We start from the raw sequence: 22,038 nt of genomic DNA on the forward strand, positions 1-22,038 counted from the left end.
CAGGAAGTACTATGGGATGAGAAAAAATGTTTTCCCTAAAATAACAAATCTAATCCTTTCACCGATTACTTTATCTATAAGAAACTCATAGCTATATAAGAACCCTTTTATTATTTTTATCTTGTGCCCTTATTAGGAAAGCTGCTGACATCGAGACTGTAAAGAATGACGAGAAAATATCTGATTGTATCAAAGCAGGATTGATAACTTTTCCAGGTTTACACACCCTTGGAATCCCCAAATTGATTTTTCTGGTTCTGAAAAGGGCAGGTTTACATGTACACTATGTATTTGGATTTCATCAAGTGCTTGTCTGGTATACAGTAGTAGTCCAGGTCCGTGTCTAGTTGGGAGTTGTCTCACTTTTGGGGTGTCAGGGTACTTTTGTCCCCTGTGGCAGTCCTATGTCTCTGACAACCTACAGCACAACAACAAATCCTGTCTCAACACCTACATCTGATAACAGGTATTAAAACTCAAAATGATGGTTTTATCCAATTTTCTCAGAGCAGAATATATCAGCTAGGGATACTGCAACTTACTCAAATAATCACTCTGAATGTATTAAATCGATGGGATTTTACCTTTTGAGCAGTTGATAAATAACCTCATCTCATTTTCTAACCTTTCACATATTGCAAATGAATCTGAGCGTCTCAGAATCCCGCACCCAGCTTTGTCTCGTGTTTAATTAAGACGCGGTCCCTTTAAGAATTGCGCGTCTCCTCCCCGACCCATACTGCGCATGTGCACATATTCGACTACAACAAAGAACCAACGAGTTGATTTTTTAAGCAGCACGTTAAAATAATTTATTCGTGTTTTATATTTTCTAAAAAATATTTGGAAACACATTTCGACGCTGATATTTTAAAACCAGCCTTATTGAACATTTTGAAATCCGTATGCCTGGTGGGTTCCCTGGGACTGTCCGGTTAGGACTGGTCTGAACCGGTTTTCTGCGGCTGCGCAGTTGGTGTAAACAGGAAGCAGTGGTGGGAGCACAGCGGAGGAGGCAAGCAGCTTGAAAACAATTCGATAAAAATCGGGAAATAATTTAAAAAAGTAACGTTTCGCCTCATGATATAGGTACAGCACCGGTGACGGATCGCAATGTACAGGTTTTAAAGGGAGGATTGATGTTCTAGACTTAAATAATTTAGCCATACTTGTACTGCAGCTAAGAAAACGAGGAAAATTCCGAGAAGGCGTTAATAACTGTCGTTTTAGCCGAGAACTCATTACGTGCACTCAACGCAATTCTGAAGAAAGAAATAAAACGTCTCCCCGTTGCCAGGGGTGGCCTGTGCGGGTACTGCTACTCCCAGGTGGTGTGACGAATACAGCTTCCCGTTACGTCCTCCAGCCGAGTCTCAGACACCTGCCTTCATACCGCTTCGCTACATGGCCTGCTAACCGCTTCTGCAGCCGAGAGTCCCGCATACTTCGTTGACGTTCAGCCCCGCGCAGCCCCGGACCATGGTCCAGGAGGAGAAGGCGGCGGAGCCCCAGGCGGCCGATGGCGATCAGACCCCCAGCCCCCTGGCAGCCGAGGCGGCGGCGGACGCCCCGACCCAAGTAGAGGAGCCCAGCCTGGGCACCGAGACCACTGGTCGCAGGACATTCATCAGCGGCGTAGTGGAGGGTGAGGAGCAAATCGGTCAATTCTGCTCTCGATCATTGCCATCTTACTAAAAGAACGCCGAGATCGCGACCGTTATAATTTTTGTGACATCCGGAAGAGTAGGGTCTTATTTTTGCATACACATTGTACGATAAATCGCCGGTCTATATCCGGATGTATTCGTATGTTTTTTTGCCTTTTAAGAATCCATTAGGCCTATCAAGCTATCCACGAATATTAGATTGACCTTTGTTCTCTTGATAAAGGTTAATGTTACTTGTTATTTTCTGGAGGAGGGGATAGTGCACTTAGAACTGCGGCAAGGGGGTACTTATTTACACAAAGGGATTCAGGAATCTGGAGCCTGTGTCATGGCTGAATGAGAGATTTATTACCAGCCAAACTAAATACACCTCTTAATTGTGCTTTTACTATCGAATCGTTTAAACGTTTTTTTTATAATTTATGTTGAGTACGCAAAATGGAAGCTAATCTAATGTGGGTATCGTAGCATATCGGGTTGAAAAAAACGTCCCGTTTTGTTAGCTTTCGTTAGGATTTAGTTAGTGTTGCTCCTCTGCTATTGTGTTGCTTTGTGTTCCGTGTTCAAATAATTTGTTGCAACTCCGTGTGACTAGTCCCCGTCGTCTTTACTTCTTCCTGAAGCAAAGAACAAGAAGGAATTGCATGCAGAAGTATTTTCCCGTGTATCTTGAGATAGGGCTCTGCTGTGCACGGATGAAATTTTTGAGAAGCTTATAACCTGTGGAATTAAGAGTTTTCTTTAGACAGTATTTTCCGTATGAAAAATCAGATGATTTGTACAGGTGGCGTGCAGAGGTATCGAGTTCTTCAGAAGAGCATTACTTAGTGCCTTTGCTTTTCTGCTAGAGAAGCTCAGCTTGAGAGTACAAGATGCTAATATAATGTGCTCTGTGCCATTTATTTGATGGCATTTTACGTTAGTACAAATTAAGGTCTATATAAACTCCCACTGAATATCATATTTGGGTTTTAAGTCGTTGTATCCAGTAAGAGACGAAATAAAGGCTTTACAACATTCTTTGCTCCTTTGGGCTTGTGTGTGATTACGGAAATCGAGACAGGTATTGGTGCTGCAGTCCGTTCTTTTTCTCAGTGTTTCCAGTTTCCAAGCCTCTGTGATGTCAATGCATTTTTAGTTTATGCTCTCCATTAATATAGTTAAGTGTATTTCCCCCTGACAGTGAATGAACCCCTGCTTTTTTCTCATGTGCCAGTAAGCTAAAATCCTATTACCACTAAAAGTTTCCACTTCCATGCCTTACAGTATATTGGCATGCTACAATCCTATATCAAACTAAAAACTGCCATTTTACTGATTGTAAAACTACCTTTGCAAAAAGCAGCCATATTAATGTATGCTGGGTGTGCTGGCAGTGGTTTTGAGGGGTGCTTGTCAGCTGCTAGCTGTGGTAAGAATGTTGTTTTGCCATGGCAGTAAGAAAAAAACACTGGTGCTCTTCTGTTTTGCACAGGTTTCTATGGGCGCCCATGGACTATGGAACAAAGGAAAGAGCTTTTCAGGAGGTAACCTGTTGGTATTTGTATTTTTTAAGGCCTAAAGATTTATGATGCGTGATCCAGTGATGAAAAGCTATAAATAATCCTAATCTGAATGACCATACTTTCTACAAGTAGCACAATAGACATTGTCTCCCTGGTGTGCTTACTGTAGCACAAGCAATAGATTTCAAACTGTTAATAATGGGCATTTACCAGTTTTTCAAAGTCAGATTTCAACATTCTGATAAAATCCATCTTCTGATTTCATATAATTTGCTTTTTGGAAAATCACACATCCAAAACTTGTGTACAAACAGTTTTTGTATTCTACTAAAAAATGGCAATACAAAGTAGTTAATTCTGTCTTTGGAAATGGTGAAGACTGTATATAATCTATCATGAAAATGAGAAAATACGTACAGAAAGGCATGACTATTAAAGTAATATATTTGATAAAACTAAATGATAAATGGAGGTGGTGTGGTGGTTAGCTGCCTCACAGCACTGGGCCCCAGGTTCAGTTCTGGACCTGGGGTACTGTCTGTGCGGAGTTTCTGTGTTACACTTGTGTTCACGTAGGTTTCCTCTGGGTGCTCCGATTTCCTCCCATAGTCCAAAAAAACATACTGGTAGTTTAGTTGCCTTTTGGGAAAGCCATAGTAGTGAGTGAGCATTATCTCTCCTGCAATAGACTGTTGTCCCATCCATGGTGTACCCTGTCTTGCAGCTGCTACTTGTGGGAATGGGGTTTGGCTCCCTTTACACTCTGAATTGGAAGAAAGTTAGAAAACCGATGAATAAATGATAAATGCAAATACAGACACTGTTCTAAGCATTTGCATTGGAACTCTGGATTGCAAAACGGCTGCGTGCGAGAACTTCTGTATGTCTCCATTTCCAGATAGTGAACTTTTTCGTGTAACACACCTTCCAGTGGCAACTTCAGCATGTATTATTCGATTTGGAATCACATGCTCATTTAGAACCATTTATATGATGTGGTTAGTGTTTTATCATGTGGTGTTGGGTAGCCTTGATCCTGGTTTTGCACATTTACTAGGTCGATTGACATGTAGACAATACTGATTGTACTCGAAACATGATCCTGCAAGTATGCAATTCCCTTGAACTAACTTAGAGTAGTCTGCGCATGGCTTTGGGAGGCGGGAAGGAATCAGAGCACCCAATGAAAGCGTCATTCAGATGCTGGGAGGAGGGTCATAAAAACTCTTCCCCAGTCAGGATGAAATGCAGCACAGTGGAGCTGTGAAGCAGTAGTATTTTGTTCACGTCTGTCAAGTAATTGACAGCTCATGTGGAAAGAAAACTACGATCCCCTCCAGCCTTTGAGGCCCATCATTGCCCATCACTGAAATCACCAAATAGCTTTCTGTTTTGTGATTGTGTCCTGCAAAGACATTTTCAAAATGTATCCCTAACCCTATGTTAGTTTACATTTATCATGTAAATGATAAAACAGTGTTAAGTTGAGATCTGTCCTATTAATGGAAAGTGGAGCAGTCATTTCCAGTAGCCTGTTTTATTGATGAAATTGTGTAAAGACAGCATTTCTTTTCTTTATTCAGACTACAGAAATGGGGACTGAATACGTACCTTTATGCACCAAAAGATGACTATAAGCACAGGATGTTTTGGAGGGAGATGTATTCAGTGGAAGAAGCAGGTAAGAACTAAATCAGATCTTAGATTGTGTAAAACACATTGAGATCCTGGGATTAGGAAATGATCACAATACCTATGTGTATGTGAGTATTTTTCATGTCATAGTATGTGGCACAATTCATAATCTGCTGAGTCTGTTATCGTATGAATGTTAATAAGATAACATCTAAACATTTTATTTTATCCCCCTTTAAGAGCAACTTATGACCCTTATTGCTGCTGCAAAGGAGCACGGAATTGAATTTATCTACGCTATCTCCCCTGGTCTCGATATAACATTTTCCAACCAGAAAGAGGTTTCAACATTAAAGCGGAAGTTAGATCAGGTGAGTTTGTGTACTTCTTGGTGTTTGAGATAAACTCTTTAGAGACTTAACTCCCACTCCATCTAAAGTTGGATATATAGCAGAAATGTACAAGGAGCAACATGTAAAAGTACTGAAATTGATCCAGTGTGGCAGTGGGTGTTAAGATGTTGTAAGGTGATATTCCTGTTTTAATATGTTCTAATTTAACAATGGATAGCTCTAAAATAATGGATTTTAAGCTGCTTTTCAATTTGAAAGTCTGTTTAATTTGGGCTATTAGAATTTTATGCCATTTTGTAGCTTTCAGGTTTCCATGCAACATGAAATCAGAGGTAGGAACTATATGTGGGCTCCCAATTTACAACTGTGTGTGAAAGAGGGCGCTCGGGCTCCTTAGAGCCGCCTACTGATTGAGTCTTTTATTATTTAACAATTTGCAAGCTCTACATTTATAGGAGCACAGGCATCTGCACCAATTGCATGGGTGTTCTTGACAGAAAAAATATACTTTTTACAATAAAATACAAAATTTATTTAAAAAATGGAAGAGTGTTTTTTCACGTTTTTAAAACTTTGGTATTCTATGTGCTTGTTAATCCTGAAACAAAGTTACAAGCTGGGCAGCAAAACTGCTCTGTTCATTGTTTTTTTTTACACAATTGTTTAAATTCAGTTTAATTTTAAACAATCTCAAAACAACGAAGTAATTTCACCTCACACTGTCTTACTACATAAGTAATTGGAAGGTTTCAGAAAAAGAACAAAAAATAAACATACATTTATTTAATAAATTTAATAAACATAAATATTATTTATAAACATAAATTTATAAATTGTCCATAAGTCTGTGTCCAACAATGGACTGGCATCCTGTCCAGGGTGTGGCCCTGCCTTGCTCCCTGTGCTTCCAGGGTTGGATCCAGGTGGCTGTGAGCCACACCAGGAATTAGTGACTGTTTGATGATGGATCAAGAATGGATATCAGATCCTGAATTTAATCCAGTGATAGTGTTCTGGCAGAACAGCAAGGAAGTCAACTAAAACAAGATCATTCACACTTGTGGTTGTTGTTTGTTTCAGATTGTGCAATTTACAGACTGTAATTTGTATATATGAGTGTATAATCGATTAGAACATGAAACAATATGTGGATATTCAAAATTTTGATGTAGCAGAGTTCTCTTGTTAATTGCATACAAAGAAGAAATTAAACTCCTCACCCCCATGCTGTAAACTATAACTATAAAAGAAAATAGTTATATTCAAAACATCTTAGACATTCAGAGTACAGATAACCGAATTTGAAAGACTTCAAAATCAGAATTGGAACCTTGCATGAACTGCAGAGCTTCAGTGCAGAGTAGTTCTTTGTACAGTTCTAGATGTACGATTTGAATCACTGAAAAAGGTTTAAGAGTCATAGAAGGCATTTGCTTTGACAAACATTTTCAAGCGACTAATTTGTTTTGCTTGAATTGAGTAATTTTCACTGCACTCTTAAACAGGGAAAACAATGTGTGTAAAAAATAATCTCAGAATGCATTTAGGAAAGGTATGTATAAAAAAAGGAAACAATTTCTATGGGGAAATGTCCAGAGTCCTCCCTGGGGGGGGGGGGGGGGGTACCATTTCTCAACTGCTCCCTGTGATCAGCGTACCTTGGCACTGCTGATCCTGTTGGCAGTGCACCTCTGAGGTTGGTTGCTGCCTCCAGCCGCTGGCAGGCACCCTTGGCCAAGTGCAGTGGTGGTGTTTCCCTCTGTGACATCACCACCAGTCTTTAGGCAGCTAAGAAGTCACAGCAGCTGCTGTTTCACAGGGAGTCTAGAGAACTGTGACTAATCTCCACTATATCTCTGTTGGCACTGGGCCAATTCTGCACAATATGACCCACACTTGAACTCATGGCATCTGTGTCATTAATGTTGAGTGCTCAACATGTGCACAGTGTAAGTGTTTTTGGAGACTGAGGTGTTTTTGATTTCAGTCTTATCTTTCTTTTGCTAGGTCTCTCAGTTTGGATGCAAGTCCTTTGCTTTGTTGTTTGATGACATTGATCACAACATGTGCCCAGCAGACAAGGAGGTTTTCAGTTCATTTGCACATGCCCAGGTCTCCATCACAAATGAGATCTTCCAGTATTTGGGAGAACCTGAGTCTTTTTTGTTCTGCCCTACAGGTGAGAATATAAGCATGTTGACGTGTGATCTCTCATTGCTCTCATGAGTGGGGTTTCCACCCCATTTTAGAAAGTGAAATTAGCTTTAACCAAGTATTCTCATGGACAGTGCTGCTTCAACAGCATGAAGCTAATTTGGAGGTCTTGTCACGTATTTTATATAATCTGATGACCTAATCAGAAATTACAACATTAATGTCTGAATTTTTTTTTGCTGGTGGCAGTTAAAAAAGTAATAAACTAAAAGTTGCAATGTGTAAAAGCTAAAATAGTAATCCACAAATTTGTACATGTATCACTAACATATATGTTAGTAAAACAATTCATAGTAATTCTCTCAAGATCTTGAGATGAAAAGCATATAAACTGAAAAGCTTAACTGTTTTACTATTTTTAATTTATTTTGTGTGTCTGTAACAGAATACTGTGGAACCTTCTGTTATCCAAATGTATCTCAATCTCCTTATCTGAGGACAGTTGGTGAAAAGCTGCTTCCAGGTATTCAGGTGCTGTGGACAGGTGAGGATACATTAGAGATGCAATTTTTCCACTGTTTTTTTTGTTGTGATTCATAATGCATTGTTCTACGGACCAGAAAATGTTCTCGTCATCGCTGTGTTGTTAATATTGAGAAAATAAAAATATTTTATGTGGTGTTTTAGCTGGTAAACAAAAGGTAGAGTTTTGTGTGGCTTTACTTCTGTTGTAGTGTAGAACTCGGGTCATTGTTTTGGAATGTGTGTGATGTATGTGTGGGTTTTAATCATATATAATTTCTGAATGGTTTTGACAGGTCCTAAAGTAGTGTCAAAAGACATTACAGTGGAGTCCATTGAAGAGGTATCCAAAATTTTGAAGAGAGCTCCAGTTATCTGGGACAACATTCATGCCAATGACTATGACCAAAAGAGACTCTTTCTGGGTCCGTATAAGGGCAGGTCCACAGAACTCATTCCCAGACTTAAGGGGGTCCTTACCAACCCCAACTGTGAATTTGAATCCAACTTTGTGGCCATCCATACCCTGGCCACCTGGTACAAATCCAACATGAATGGAGTGCGAAAAGATGTTGTTATGAGTAAGTACTGCTGTGTATTGAGTCTATAGGAAGTTCGTTAGTAGTTTAGCTCATTTTTAGTTTGTTCTCTGTAACACTTTGTAGCCCATTTAAAAAAAAATATATGTGGCTTTAAAGTACATTCATGTGGTGATTCATTTGTTGTATACAAGGCCATCGTTGAAGATTCCAGCATTGAAACATAACTGAACATTTCGCATGTGACAAATATCCTCTACTAATCATGCACAGGGTTAATAGTCTAGACCCTGCCAGAGTGGCATGGCTTCATTAGCCACTGGTATGAGCTGGCCTTTATCACACTGTTCTGTTGTGTGTTTTTCTCACAGCAGACAGCGAGGACAGCACAGTGTCTATTCAGATCAAGCTGGAGAATGAAGGGAGTGATGAAGAACTGGAGACAGATATGCTCTACAGTCCACAGCTGGCCCTCAAACTTGCCCTAACAGAGTGGCTGGGGGAATTTGGAGTGCCACATCAGTATAACAGTATGTAGCATCTTGTTTTTTTAATTAATTTTCTGAGTTAAAAGATGGGCAGGGAGGTGGGGATTTAAATGCAGGTAAGAAAAATGATGGAGCATGATAATTTATTAACTGACTTTAGAAGCTCAGTTATGAACATGATTGGCTTTCTATTTGATAGGTCGGCAGGTACCTCACAGTGGAGCAAAGAGCTCAGCTCTAGATGTGGCCTCCCTAGGGGCACCAAATCTTGGATCCTCCACAACCGTGACCACTGTCTACCAGCAGCCAATCATGAGTCAGGGGGCGGCACTTAGTGAGGAGCCCCAGCCACTGGGCAAGGAGGAAGAGGAGGAAGAGGTCGAGGTGGAGAAGAAGGAGCAGTTGTTGCTGCAGTCAGACGAAGAACCCATGGAGATGGTGGTGGAGAAGCAGGATGAACCAGACACCAAGAATGTCAACCAGATCCTGACAGAAATCGTGAAGGCAAAGATGACGGAGGAACTGAAGCCCATGGACACTGACAAAGAGAGCATTGCGGAGTCCAAGTCCCCAGAGATGTCCATTCAGGAGGACTCAGGAAGTGACATTGCCCCCATGCAGACTGACGATCAGTTAAACAAAGAGACCTTTGTGCCAGGCCCCAATGAGAAGCCTCTGTACACAGCGGAGGCGCTGACGCTGGAGGACCTCACTCTTCTGGCAGAGCTCTTCTACCTGCCCTATGAGCATGGTCCCAAGGCTGTGCAGATGCTGAAGGAGTTCAACTGGCTCAGGGCCAACAGCAGTGTCGTCAGCGTCAACTCCAAAAGGAAGGAACCTGAAAAGGTGAGCATGGACGCCGTTTTGGCACTTCAGTGTTTAGTTTTCTATTAACATTATTTCCTAAATTAAGTGATTGGGCTGTAATGGGATACCTAACTTAATGCATTCTCGAGGTTAAATGTAAAGTAAGTTCAAAGCTATTATTACCTTGGAAAAAAGTTTTCAAAATGAAAAGTAATATGTATGAATCTTGTTTCATATTAGTTCTAGTCAAAGATAGTATTGGTGCCTGAAACCGAATGGAGTACTTTGCATCATCACTGTGCCCGATGAGTTTTAGAAATTGTCCATCAAGGTGATTCTGATTAACAATCTGAAATGAGTTAACTATATAAAATGGTGTATGCCGTTGTAGCGCAGGTTTCAGCAATAATTGTAAATGCTACAAAACACTACAAATGCCATGTTTCTAGAAGTTTTAAAGTCTGCTTCTGTGGGTTTTTGCAGGTTGCAGAATGGCAGTCGCGTGCGGAGACGTTTGAGGAAATGTGTTGTTCAGTCATCCAAATGTTCACCCGACTCTCAAACTCTGCCAACAGGACAATACTCTACGATCTATATCCCTACATCTGGGATATAAAGAGTATCATCTCAATGGTGAAATCATTTGTTCAGTGGTTAGGTAGGTATAGATCCAGATACCATGCTTGTGACAATAGCAGGGCTTTACATTTTTCATTAGCCCATGAAATAAAACAAGCCATTGAAAAGCCTGTACTTTTTTAGAACAGATGCATTCTTTAAGATTGAAAGATAATCTCTTATTACACATTACTGGAAAACATTTGGCTCTGTCTCAAAGTTCATTCATTTCTGTTGAGAAATTCTGGAATGACAATTGTCATTTAAAAACTGGTTCTTGTGTTACATTACTCATTTCAAAATAATGTCTTTTGAACATTGCAAAGCCTTTTTACATTTTAACATAAAAGACGTGTTATTTTTAAATCAACAGATGAGATTTTTTAAAGGTGCCAATTGTAAAGTCTCACATGTACATGCACACTTCTAGCACACCTTCACTTGACAAACCTTTTAACATTTCTTGGGCTAATATATTCACTAGTTTGGGTTACAGGCTGCATTGTATATATTTTTATTTTGTGTACAAACCTTCTTCTGCCTGACTGAATGCTGACTGCACTGTAGGCCTGCTCCTTTCATTGCCAATGCCCAGCTCAATCCTGCTGTTACACAGCAATTTCAGGAAGCTTTAATCAATGGAAAAACATTGGAAACTGAATAGTGGTCATCATGCCAGTAGACCCTGCTGCTTGCTGTGTCCGGTAACATTGCTGTGTTTATACAGTAACACCTGCTGTCATCTCTCTCTCTTGATTAAGGGCCTGGTCAGGAAGGAAAGTCGATCCCTTCCGCCCTAGCGCGCATGCGAGCTTCAAATTGAAGGCTCTGTAAGGCTATTCTGGTGCAAAAGTCTAAAAGGCTAAGGGGGGAAATTAAAGATAAATAAATGTAATTCAGCCTCTGGTCTGGTGGGTTGACCATCAGTCTTTGAATATGTTCTCCACATCTTCTTTCCAGATTGTATCTGGTGAGAAGAAGTGTATTTTTAAAGTGGAAGATACAGGCAATTGCAAGCTCACCACAGAGATCCTCTGTGCTTTTGATTTCCTAACTGTAGAAGTGTACCCAGGGCTTATTTGAATTCACTTTTAATCACAGTGTTCTTCTACACAAAGCAATGGTTACTAAACTTAATGTATTGTTCTTGGTGATTTCTGAGCTGTTTGTCTATAACAGCTGTCAATTAAGCACATAAGATGATTGACCAGTGGAAATTGAATCCAAAAGTACTGGGAACTGCTACAGTTAGAATCAATTGGATTTAAAATGAGGTATCACTGTTGGAAGCAGCTTAGATTCTTTAAAGCACCAGCATGGCCTGGGTTACAGTAGTAACCTCATTTCATTCACAGGTTTCTAGCCAGCTCTAAGGAAAGCTGAGGACTTGCAATTATTTACACAGCAGGCAGCAATAGAAGCTGGTTGGACCACTGCAGAAACAGGGTTTGGTACAACAATATTGAGTAATGCAGTGGGGTGGATTAGGAGATGGACATGTGGTAATTATATTCAGGTCAGAGTAAAGAATATCATTTAAGGGTGATGGATACAACAGGACCTTTTTTAAAAATACTAGTAGGTCATAGACACAACAGCCATTTTAAAATCCAACTGTAAATGTATTTTAAAATTCCTTATGAAGTGTGTAAGGCAGTGAAAATGTTTATGTAACTATTCATCTCCCCTGTCCTGATACTCATGTCTCACGCTTATGCCATAGGCTTGAGAGATGGTGTGGCTTTCATGTATAAACATGAAGCACTTCGGAAAACTCATCACTTAATTATCCCCATTTAAAGAAGGGAGAATTCATTCATCATTATAGCCTTTGCGACCAATATTATTTTAATAGATGCTTAATGCAGGTTTTTTATTTAAAGGGAACTATTACCTAGCATCTCTGAAGTTTACAAAAAAGAAGATTAATTAGAAGATTAGGTGTGAAGCTGGAACTGAGGCGTTAGTAACCTACTCCCTGTAAATGTAACCTATCTTATATGTTTATTTGAGCAGATCACATTTGTCCATCAAAGTTTTGGGGTAGTCCATGCTTTGTCCCCCATTGAACAAGTGCAGACAGCAGACTGTCAGAGTGTCACTGATTTTGTGCTTTGAACAATTACTAATAACCTCTTCTATTGTTTTCTTCCTTCACTGTGTACAGATGGAAGAATCCTCTGCACAAGTTTCTACTGCTATTGGAGGGACAATGGCCGATGTATGCACAATGCTGGTGTTTTGTGTTACGGGTTTTTAGTTATTCAAGTGTGATATGAGAATTTTACAGAACTTATTGTCCTTCAGTAAGATTAGAATGTATTCAAAATGAAGTCACATTTGCGCAGCGAAATTTCAAATAAGAAATAACTTTTTTTTCCTCTGACAGCTTACCCTAACATGTTTTTTTTCTATTATTAGGCCTAGTGAGCTAATTCTGACACAGCCTCTAATGTGCCTTCTAAGCAGAATTCATAGAGATCTTTAAAGATTCTCAGAAGTCTCCCCTCTACTCTCCTTTCATGGTCTAGTTGTTTTGAGAAAATGAATTTCCAATGCATTATGCTCACTAGTGTTTTTCAGGATCTTTTTTAAGTTTGAATTCTTCTTAAATTGTGCTTTTAGGGGTTGTGTCTTGCTAGCTCATCGCTTAGGTTTTGGTGAATCAAATTTGGTGCAGGAGTGTTTATCCTGCCTTTGCGCTGCATACGTCCTGTTGCATGACTTGAAAAGGAGATACCCCTTAACTTTTTAGTACTCAGCTTAAAAAATCAGAAGGAGACTAGTTGACATCTATAGTTTAACCTTTTCCCATTTAAATGAAGTAACAGGTGTACCTGTCAAATGGTTCAGTTTTGCTACCTTTCCCCCTGCCTTCAGTCTCATATTTGATTATGTCTGTACCATAACAGTGGCAGACCCTTGACCTGTATACAGATTGAATTGTCTCTGAGTTCTAGAGTTGGTTTGGAACATTTTGACCAAAAATCTGAAACAAAGATGCTGTTTCTGTGCATTTTCTAGCAGAACACATGGGTTTGATCTTCATTTTTGGTAGTCATGTGACAAGACCAGATATTTTAAAATGTGACTTCAGATGAAGTGTGATAATTCAGGGGCTTTAATGATTCAAGCATACTAGCTTCACAACAGTCCTTTCTGGTGATTTCCCCTTGTTTATTCAAATCTAAGACAGGTTCTCACTCGTAGCACAGGTTTTCACATAATACTGTGCAAGGAAATATGGGCCCTGTAATTTTGACTCTTTTCACCAATAAACCACACTTAGGATTGTCTTTTACATTATCTTCATCTCCAGATTAATTGTAAAAAGAAGTTTCACATGAGATAATATTGAAAATTTGTTTTTGAAAGCTTTTAAGAAATGCAAAAAAAAATACATCCCTGACAGTGTTCTTTTAAAAGAACTGAAGATTTTCTAAATAAACTCAGATGTTTGCAAGGCTGTTCTGTAGCAGTCTTTTAAACTGGTCCAGTATTATACATTAATTTTTTAAAATAATTTGAAAAAAATCCTTGGAGAATTTGATTGTGATATATAAGTAGCATTGTAATGTTTGTAAATGAATGTGCTGCACCAGGGTCTCGAATAGATCAGTACTTCAAACACATTTTAGATCTGATTTTTTTCAGATTTGTTTTTGATGTAAGTGTAAGCTTTAGTTGTTAGAGCCCCAAGGTTCACTTCTGTAGTTCAGTTGAGTATGTATAGGAAAAACAATAGAACTGTTTAAGGCTAATTTGAATTTTCTTTGAAGTTATTGGAAATAGACACTTCTTCCCCCAGTCCCCCTTTCCCTCATTCTTTCGGAAAGCGCCCCCTCACGTAACGTTCTCCGCTTGGATCTGATCTCAACAGGGTGTCGTAGTCAATCATCAGCACAGTTCTTAAGTGGAGACCAAGAGCCTTGGGCCTTTAGGGGCGGTCTAGCAGGAGAGTTCCAGGTATCCAATATTGAATTCACAACTGATTGTTCAATTTAAAAGCAATGGTATGGCACTGAAACGGAAGGATTGGTCTGTTGAAGGTGTGCTGATTGTTTCCTGTTTTGGCCCTAATGGTTATTAATCCTTTCCCACTTAAAACAACCATAACATGAGTGGGAATAATAAAAGCCCAGAATTCTCACATAGCTGAGTATTTCAAATCGGAAATAATTTACACTGTTAAAGGTTTCAAATAAGGGGGAATGGATTAACTCCCCAAAAATAAAGATTTGGCATGATGATAATCCTAATCTGATTAAAATAATTTCAAGTTTGATTTCTTTCAGCGACTGCCCAAAGGCGATTCTGCTTTTCCCAGGCGCCAGCGAGAGCGCAGCGTGGCTAGGGTTTTATCTTCATGACATTTCATTTCTTTGCAGGAAGCACAGCGCTAATTATCCCCTTGCGCAAGCGTTTGCACTGACGCGCCTGCGAGTACGCAAGCATGCGCTCCTGCGAGAGAGCTCCATGATCAATAGGATAGAAATACTGTTCCTACCCAGCTCTCGGTATAGTGCGTTCCTCACAGCCGATTTTGTTATGCTTTGGGTAGTTTTAAAAATAATTAACTTCATAGTTACAATTTCCATTGACATGGTACTGGGATCAGCTCTGTTGTTTGTGTTATCGGAGTTTGTTCATGGAGTTTTCCAAACCCTCCTGCCCCTGCATCATTGCTTCTCTCTACAGGAATGTTGGCGCAGCGATTTGCGATGCCTTGCAAATGGGAAGGAGCATCTCCTTTAGCCAGTTAGTCCCTTTTCAGACCAAGCCTCCCCACTCAGATGTTTTGTTTTCCTTTTTCAAATCATTTTGCAATACCTGCTCTGATAAAAAGCTCTAGAAATGTGTTCAAATTTGCTATTGATGTTACAAACTGAAACACCATAAAAAAAAAAGTATTGGCATTTCAGTGTTTTCCACATGGGCTCCTTAGAACCGATGTCAGTCCAGGGATTGACTAGCTAGCCCTTTTGGTATAAGGTTTGTACAGCAATAGCAGACTAAATGTTGTAAGGACAAGCACTGCAGCAGATCAAGGCAGTGCTGCATTTATATGCCAAGTTTCCTAAATAATATTTAATTTTCACAGCGATTGTTGCCAATTGATGGGGCAAATGACCTTTTCTACCAGCCTCCGCCTGCTATGCCAACCTCTAAAATTTATTCCATAAGGCCATACTTTGCAAAAGATGAGGTTAGTGGGATTTAACTTTCTAATGCATGTGCACTGTTATTTCATTAGGTTTTGTGATGACAGTCTAAGACTGTTTCATCATTTAAATCACTGATGTGCATAAGTGGGCTCTTTGAGGGTAATTTCGCAGTTGTGTGTTTTAAATTTGTTATGATATGTTTTTGCAGATGGCTTACTTTTGTGCTACTTTTAAGTGTCACTATTAAATCAGTTTTTAGCAGCTTTGTAGGAGTTTCTTTAATTGGAACAAAAACAACAACATGAAAAAAGCCTTTTATATAAAGTAGTAAAATGCTCTTTATGTTACCATTTTTGAATATTTTAGTTGGAATTATACAATCATTAATAATGTAGAAAGTATGATGTATGTTTCTTACAAAAGATTAAATGAAAAATGGTCTTTTTAAACTTTTTTACAGAACAATTTCAAAGGCTTGTACAGCAGCAAAATAAAAATCATCTTTAGAATCTGTTTCTCCCCAATTACTTTCTGGTTTCTGCCCTGGGGTTCAGCTGAGATGCTTATGGTGAACTGTGCCTTGTCAGCAGTCGCTCTACTTGAATGCATCTTCAGAGTTGGCAAGACTGAAAGCTGGTCTTGTGTGGGGGACTCCTGGGAGGGCCTGTGTTGAAAACAGTTGTGTGAACCACTGTTTCTCTCGTAGTCTTCTAAAATGTTGTTGATTGATTTTCTTTTTCCCAGCCTGCTGTGTACAAGATATGCAGAGAAATATTTAACGAAGGAATAGATGGGGTTCCTTTCTCAGAGCAGCCAGATTTAATTGGAGACAGGTAGGTTCTGTCTAATTAGATTTTAGGGGTTTTGCACCATTGCTTAACTAATATTTAATAGTTATTTACTTTAACTGTAGTTTTAGACCGCACTCCTTGAACAAATTCTGTACAATACAGAAAATGTAACCTGAGTGTTTCTTCTCATATACAAAGGCTTTTAGTTTTCCAGAAGTAACCTAATAGAAATGCATTTAATTCATATGAGACTGTGCTACCTTGGCAATGAAGGGTTTATGTGCAAAGCAGACGTATGTGCACTGTCTGAATCATGGACATTGAACTGTAAGAACTATTTTTTAACTTTAAATGTGAAATTTAAACTGATACCACATGAATGCTTCACAGTGTTAATTTGTTGTCACTCAGGTTAGTGGGAGGCTTCTTGACGTTGAGCCCAGATTATGGCTTTGTCCTGGAGGATGAAGAAGGAATCTGTGGCTATGCTCTTGGGACAGTTGACGTCAAACCCTTTGTGAAAAAGTGCAAGATGAGCTGGATCCCAACGATGCAGGAGAAATACATTAAACCAGATGTTGAGAAAGATCTCTCTGAGGCAGAGGTCAGTATCATCTGGGTGGCCTCAGGGAGAAAATCATACCATCAGTGTTATATATATATATTTTGTGATACACAAAATTATTACATCAGTAATAATTTAAAAATTTAAAACTTAAGATTACTTAAAATTAAAAATGAAGAGTTGTTATTTTTAGTAAACTAGATTTATTAACAAACTATTTTTGTTCTTTTCAAGTAAAAGTAGTTAATCCAATTTAGATTTTTTTTAATGGCAATCAGGAAAGTTAACATATAGAGCTGGTCATTTTACAGAAGCCATCAGTGTTGCGCCTAGATTTTTCAGTTTGGAGCCCTAAGCGTTACTCCACACTACTGCCAAATTCTATCAAATATTTTAATGGCCTCATAGTCATTTATATGGTTATTACTATGTGTTTTGTGTTTTATTTCCTTGTTTTCTAGAAAATGATGTTGAGTTTCCATGAAGAGCAGGAGGGCCTGCCTGAATCATTCCTCAGCAATTTCCCTTCTCTGATCAAAGTGGACATCCACACAAAGGTCACTGACCCTAGTGTGGCCAAGAGCATGATGGGCTGCCTGCTTTCGTCACTGAAAGCCAATGGTAGGTGAATCACTGGAGCTGTGATTCTTCTAATTTTTCCCAGCCTAGCTGCAAGGTTATCGTGACCTGTTTATTTGCCTTTGCAATCTGATGCAACAACTCTCTGCATACTAAAAGCATGGGTCTCTTGACTTTCACATTTTTTCTCCACACTGTGACAGTTTTGGTAAAAATGTTATATTGTACTGGCTTTGGTTAAAAGCTTTGATTTGTGTAGGCTGAAATTTTAGGAATGTCTATCATGTGTCTTTCATCTGTCAGGGTGGTCTCACCTAAGTCACTCCTACTTATCACATAAACAAGGTTTGGAGTAAGACAGATATTGCAAACTATTTTCTTGGTCTTACAATTATAACATTACAGATGAAGTTCAGGGAGCTTAAATGACACTGAAAAAACGTAAATCTTTGAAACTGAAAAATCAATTCTGCATTCATTACATAGCAATTATAGGGTTAACGATGGCTCAGAAATCTGCTCTGAAATTTTAACAGCATAATTTTTTGGTGCTGACTGAAATGCCTTTTCTCTACACAGGGTCCCATGGTGCCTTTTGTGAAGTGAGGCAAAACGATAAAAGAATGTTGGACTTCTACAGCAAATTGGGCTGCTTTGAAGTTGCAAAAATGGAGGGATTCCCAAAAGATGTGATTATTATGGGAAGGAGCCTGTGAACCCCAGCTGAATGTGAAGTAAATGAATATTGCAATGAAAACTGTACAAAGCTTCATTGTGAATAGGCCTACATGTTTGCCACCTTTAAAACCACAAAAGGCGTAAAAAGGTGTACATATATAGTACCACTACTATCAGTAGGTGCAAGTTAATGTTTTTAAAATCTGCCCTTAATTACAAAATGCATTTGTTAAATTGAAACTCCTCCTTTATTTGGGCTTTCCTGCAGTGCCAATTAGGGACATCTGTGCTTTGATTTGAAAGCAAGGTGCTACCACTGTCTCCACTGTTGTAATTTAAACATGTAAGCTTGACTGTGTGAAGGGTTTAGGCCTTTCTGAGTACTCATCTCCTTTTCATCTGCAGCAGCTGGCTTTGGAAGTGTCATCTTGTCTAACCTTCCTCAAATTGCTCTATAACATTTTACTGTTATTTTCTCTTAGTAATTTATGTGGAAGGGCACATGAGCTAAAGGCCTCTAGTGCTAGCAGAAGACCTTGAGATGACACACCTGGGGGAGCCTTTTGTGTAGTTGTGCACATGACTGATCTTGCCTGGCTTGGTAATTCTCAGTTTAAACACTGTGAGCTGAGCAATGTGGCTACACAAAGAAGTGAGAAATTTATGGTCACTGGTACCTTTCTTCAGTTCCATGAGTGTTGCGCATCTTTGTGAATACATATGTAGCCCTTAAGCACAAGAAACTGAGCAGCAGCAGCTGTAGGAGAACATGGGTAAGACAGCAAAATGTTCTGGTGCTTTCACTTCCTGATGCCTTGAAGTGTGGTCCATCCTCAGAATCAGTAGTGACTTGTTAAAGAGAAAAGCATGTACTGCTTATGGAATGTAAACGATTTATACTATTGTGAGGTGAGTTTTGGTTGTGCTCAGTAAGTGATAGGGTTTACATTAAAAATGCATAAGATTGAATCAATCACTAAACATCTGTTCTGCTATTCTAGAATGACTTAGGCTGTTTTTCTATCTTACATCATGTTATTATTTGGAATTTGTATGTGTATATGAATGTACATAGTATGTATTTTTGATGGACACTCGCTGCAGAGAACCTTCAGAAGAGGGTTTCATTGTTATGTACTAAATTACAAATACAATGTGCAAATCCTTTACATCTAATAAATAATACAGATGAAGTGTGAAATGTGGTTCCTTGCTTCTAAGTTGTACAGAATGTTATATTTTTATTTTAAGTAAATGACCTGTCCCTGCAGTTGGGCCTGGGGCTTTGTAAAGACTTGAGAAGATCTAAAGATACCGTGGCTGAAGCCGACGTCTGTAACTTCTCTGTAGAGTAATTTATTTCAATTTCATCCTTGTGCCCCAGTACGTGATGGCTATAATTAAAATCAATATCCACAAGAGAAAGCAAAGGATTATATTTTTTATATCAAACTTAACAGCCAGTTAACACACTCATACCCACCTACTAAGGCTTTTAAATATTTTGGTGGCACGAACTGTTGTAATCTAGCATGCTTTTGTGCCTGATCCACGCTGATGTAACTTCATGCATTACTGCTTACTTGCAGAGAGGTGTTCACGGAGACTATCCCTGTTGCAAGTATATGCTTGTCTTTTACACAAAAGTGTAGTGATTTCAGGTATTAGTTAAGACCGTATTTGGTGAATGCTACTTTTAGGAATTAAGTGAGCTCTTTATGTAACTTTTCATGATATAAGGTTAATAAGTCCAGAAGAGCACTTACAGACACAGAGCAGATCTATTGTTTTGAGAGGGATTTGTTCTTCCTGCATATTTGAGGAAAATAAAATGTTGCAGAATTATCTTAGGAATTGTAATCCGTATACTTTTTCCACCATTTGAAATCTAGTGCAGTGAATTCAGACAATGTATTTGAGGAGGGATTATTCCTGCTATAAGGATGTCATTGATTTTCTCCATTTCATTGCGGGTTGGGATGACTTCAATTTTATACCCATCTTTGAAAGCTTAAGAAAGGCACATTTTTCTTAGTTGAATTGAAGAAAATGCAATTATTTCTGCTTTCTTAATGGAATTATGTACTGAAATTACATTACTTTTCTTTTGATGTAAAAAAAACAATTATACATTTCAGAGTTTCTTATATGTATGTTGACTACATGGTTGTAATCTAGTTTTATTATAGTGCTCACTTGTGTTTCATTACCTGATTAAACCATTAGGTGAAGACTTTGTATCACGAGGCATGGCCTTGTTCTTGTTTTGCTAAACCTAAAGAAAATTCAGTAACAAGTTTTTCACTGATGATCTCCTAAAGGGTATGGCCGATATGCTCTTAGGGGTAATCTTACACAGCGTAAGTTAAACTAGTGAACCATGTTTTAATTCTTAATGTGATCACCTAACGTAATTTCAATAAAAATATTTAATTTGAACCACCTCTACATCTCACCCATCCAGTTGTCCAACTAACATGATTTAGATCAACCAGAATATAATTTGGCCATTCAAGCAATCAAAAATGTGCATTTTTGTCCCAAATGAACTGTTACATACAATGTGAGCCCCTAGCTTAGTGTTTGCTACACAAGATCTTATGTGTCCCAACAGTTATTGTAATGTCATAGTTTATCTCATTGTCGAGATGAAAACATTTCTTACGGATACCTCTTCTGAGTTTAAAAGGTACTCATTCTTATTAAAGATTTGGCAGATTTGTTACCTGAGTGTTGCCAGTTAGGTTGAAGCAGGATTGTCGTAGATTGTTGTATGATTAGCATGGTGTAAGTACTAGAAGACTCTTTCACTGACCATATCTGTACTGAATAATGTTCATTCTGATCTGTTTTTCAGTTTGTTTTATGGCATATTTCCCAGAACTAAATTGAAAGTATATTCTGTAGCACTACATTTTTTTAAAAAAGAACAATTTGGCTTCTAGAGTTAAATTATTTGCTCTGTCAACATGTTTGTTAAAGAGTGTATATGATTTATGTAATATTTGTATTTACTTATCATGGTTGGATTGAAATTAATTTAAATAGTTTAATGTTTGCACTAACTAAGCTGTGAATCCCTTTACACTCTGCATTTTAATTCAACTTTTAAATGTCTGGTTTCTCCTGCAACCTAAGAGTTTGTAGTTTTCCTTTCTCAAATAGAAAGCAAAGGGGCACGAGGCCTTGACTTAAATCAAAGGAAATATTTCCTGTTTTATCCTGTGAGTAAGGAAGATGTCCCTTTTGCTTTGTATTATTCAGAACTGATGGGCTGCCAAAAAGCTTCAACTTCTCCTTTATATAGCAAGACTCCTTGGAGGATGTATGCCTAACATGGTGCACCTCTAGATAATGTCCTTGGAGTGCAGATGGGGTGTCTTACCACTCTCATATCTGGGCCGGTCAGCACACACGAACCCCAGTAGTTACCATTACTAGCAAGTGTGGGAAATGAACGCTCACTACAAACCTGTCCATATAAACTCGACCCTGTGCCAGTCACACGCCATTAGATCTCCTTTCTGAAATGGACAAGAGCATCAAGGCAGTGATAATACGGTATTCAATTTTCAACTTGTTCAACAAAAGCGACCGCGGATCTGTCCCTTGCCTGCTGGTGGTACACAGCTTCAGGGCACTGCGACGAACCTATATTTTCAATTAACCTTTTTCAGTGCGATAATGACCGGTTTTTGTCCGTTGACGATGAAACAAAAACCGTTTTTTTTTCAGGTGTTGGAAGGACAAGCACAACGTATTCTGTAAGCATGAATCGATGTATGTGCGGACGTTTCTGCGCTTAAGTGTTGTGCAAGTCTTTTACAGTTCGTGTACAAGAATAACATGCAAACGTACGTCGTCATGATTGTCTTTAGGGATAAAACACATAGTTACTGTGCTGATGGTAAGAATTAAACAGATTTAGCCCTGCTCTTAATCACGGTAAAAAAAGTGCAAATTCCGATTGCT

General features: G+C 38.8%; 1 protein-coding gene across 2 annotated transcripts; it reads left to right on the forward strand.

Moving 5' to 3' along the window:
* Window positions 1-963: 963 nt before the first annotated feature.
* Window positions 964-19,267, forward strand: oga (O-GlcNAcase). Of its 2 annotated transcripts, XM_088915431.1 has the most exons (17): window positions 964-1,645; window positions 3,142-3,193; window positions 4,756-4,853; window positions 5,048-5,178; window positions 7,168-7,339; window positions 7,760-7,858; window positions 8,133-8,417; window positions 8,747-8,905; window positions 9,063-9,709; window positions 10,154-10,328; window positions 12,456-12,509; window positions 14,169-14,254; window positions 15,390-15,494; window positions 16,198-16,286; window positions 16,656-16,848; window positions 17,271-17,430; window positions 17,968-19,267. In XM_088915431.1, the coding sequence occupies exons 1-17, from the start codon at window positions 1,480-1,482 to the stop codon at window positions 18,102-18,104; spliced, it is 2,808 nt and encodes a 935-aa protein (XP_088771557.1). In that variant the 5' UTR covers window positions 964-1,479; the 3' UTR covers window positions 18,105-19,267. The 2 variants fall into 2 exon arrangements, with proteins under 2 accessions (XP_088771557.1, XP_088771558.1); XM_088915432.1 differs by lacking the exon at window positions 12,456-12,509.
* The last annotated feature ends 2,771 nt before the right edge of the window (window positions 19,268-22,038 follow it).

The sequence above is a fragment of the Atractosteus spatula genome, chromosome 5, assembly GCF_055471065.1.
Source record: "Atractosteus spatula isolate fAtrSpa1 chromosome 5, fAtrSpa1.hap1, whole genome shotgun sequence".
Classification (NCBI taxonomy): Eukaryota; Metazoa; Chordata; class Actinopteri; order Semionotiformes; family Lepisosteidae; genus Atractosteus; species Atractosteus spatula.

What these genes read in the sequence shown, in the direction of transcription:
- oga (XM_088915431.1), top strand. Translation starts at nt 1,480, where the DNA reads ATGGTCCAGGAGGAGAAGGCGGCGGAGCCCCAGGCGGCCGATGGCGAT. An exon ending in AGGAAAGAGCTTTTCAGGAG is followed by an intron (nt 3,194 to 4,755) that starts GTAACCTGTTGG and finishes TTCTTTATTCAG; the next exon opens with ACTACAGAAATGGGGACTGA. An exon ending in AAAGGAAGGAACCTGAAAAG is followed by an intron (nt 9,710 to 10,153) that starts GTGAGCATGGAC and finishes GGGTTTTTGCAG; the next exon opens with GTTGCAGAATGGCAGTCGCG.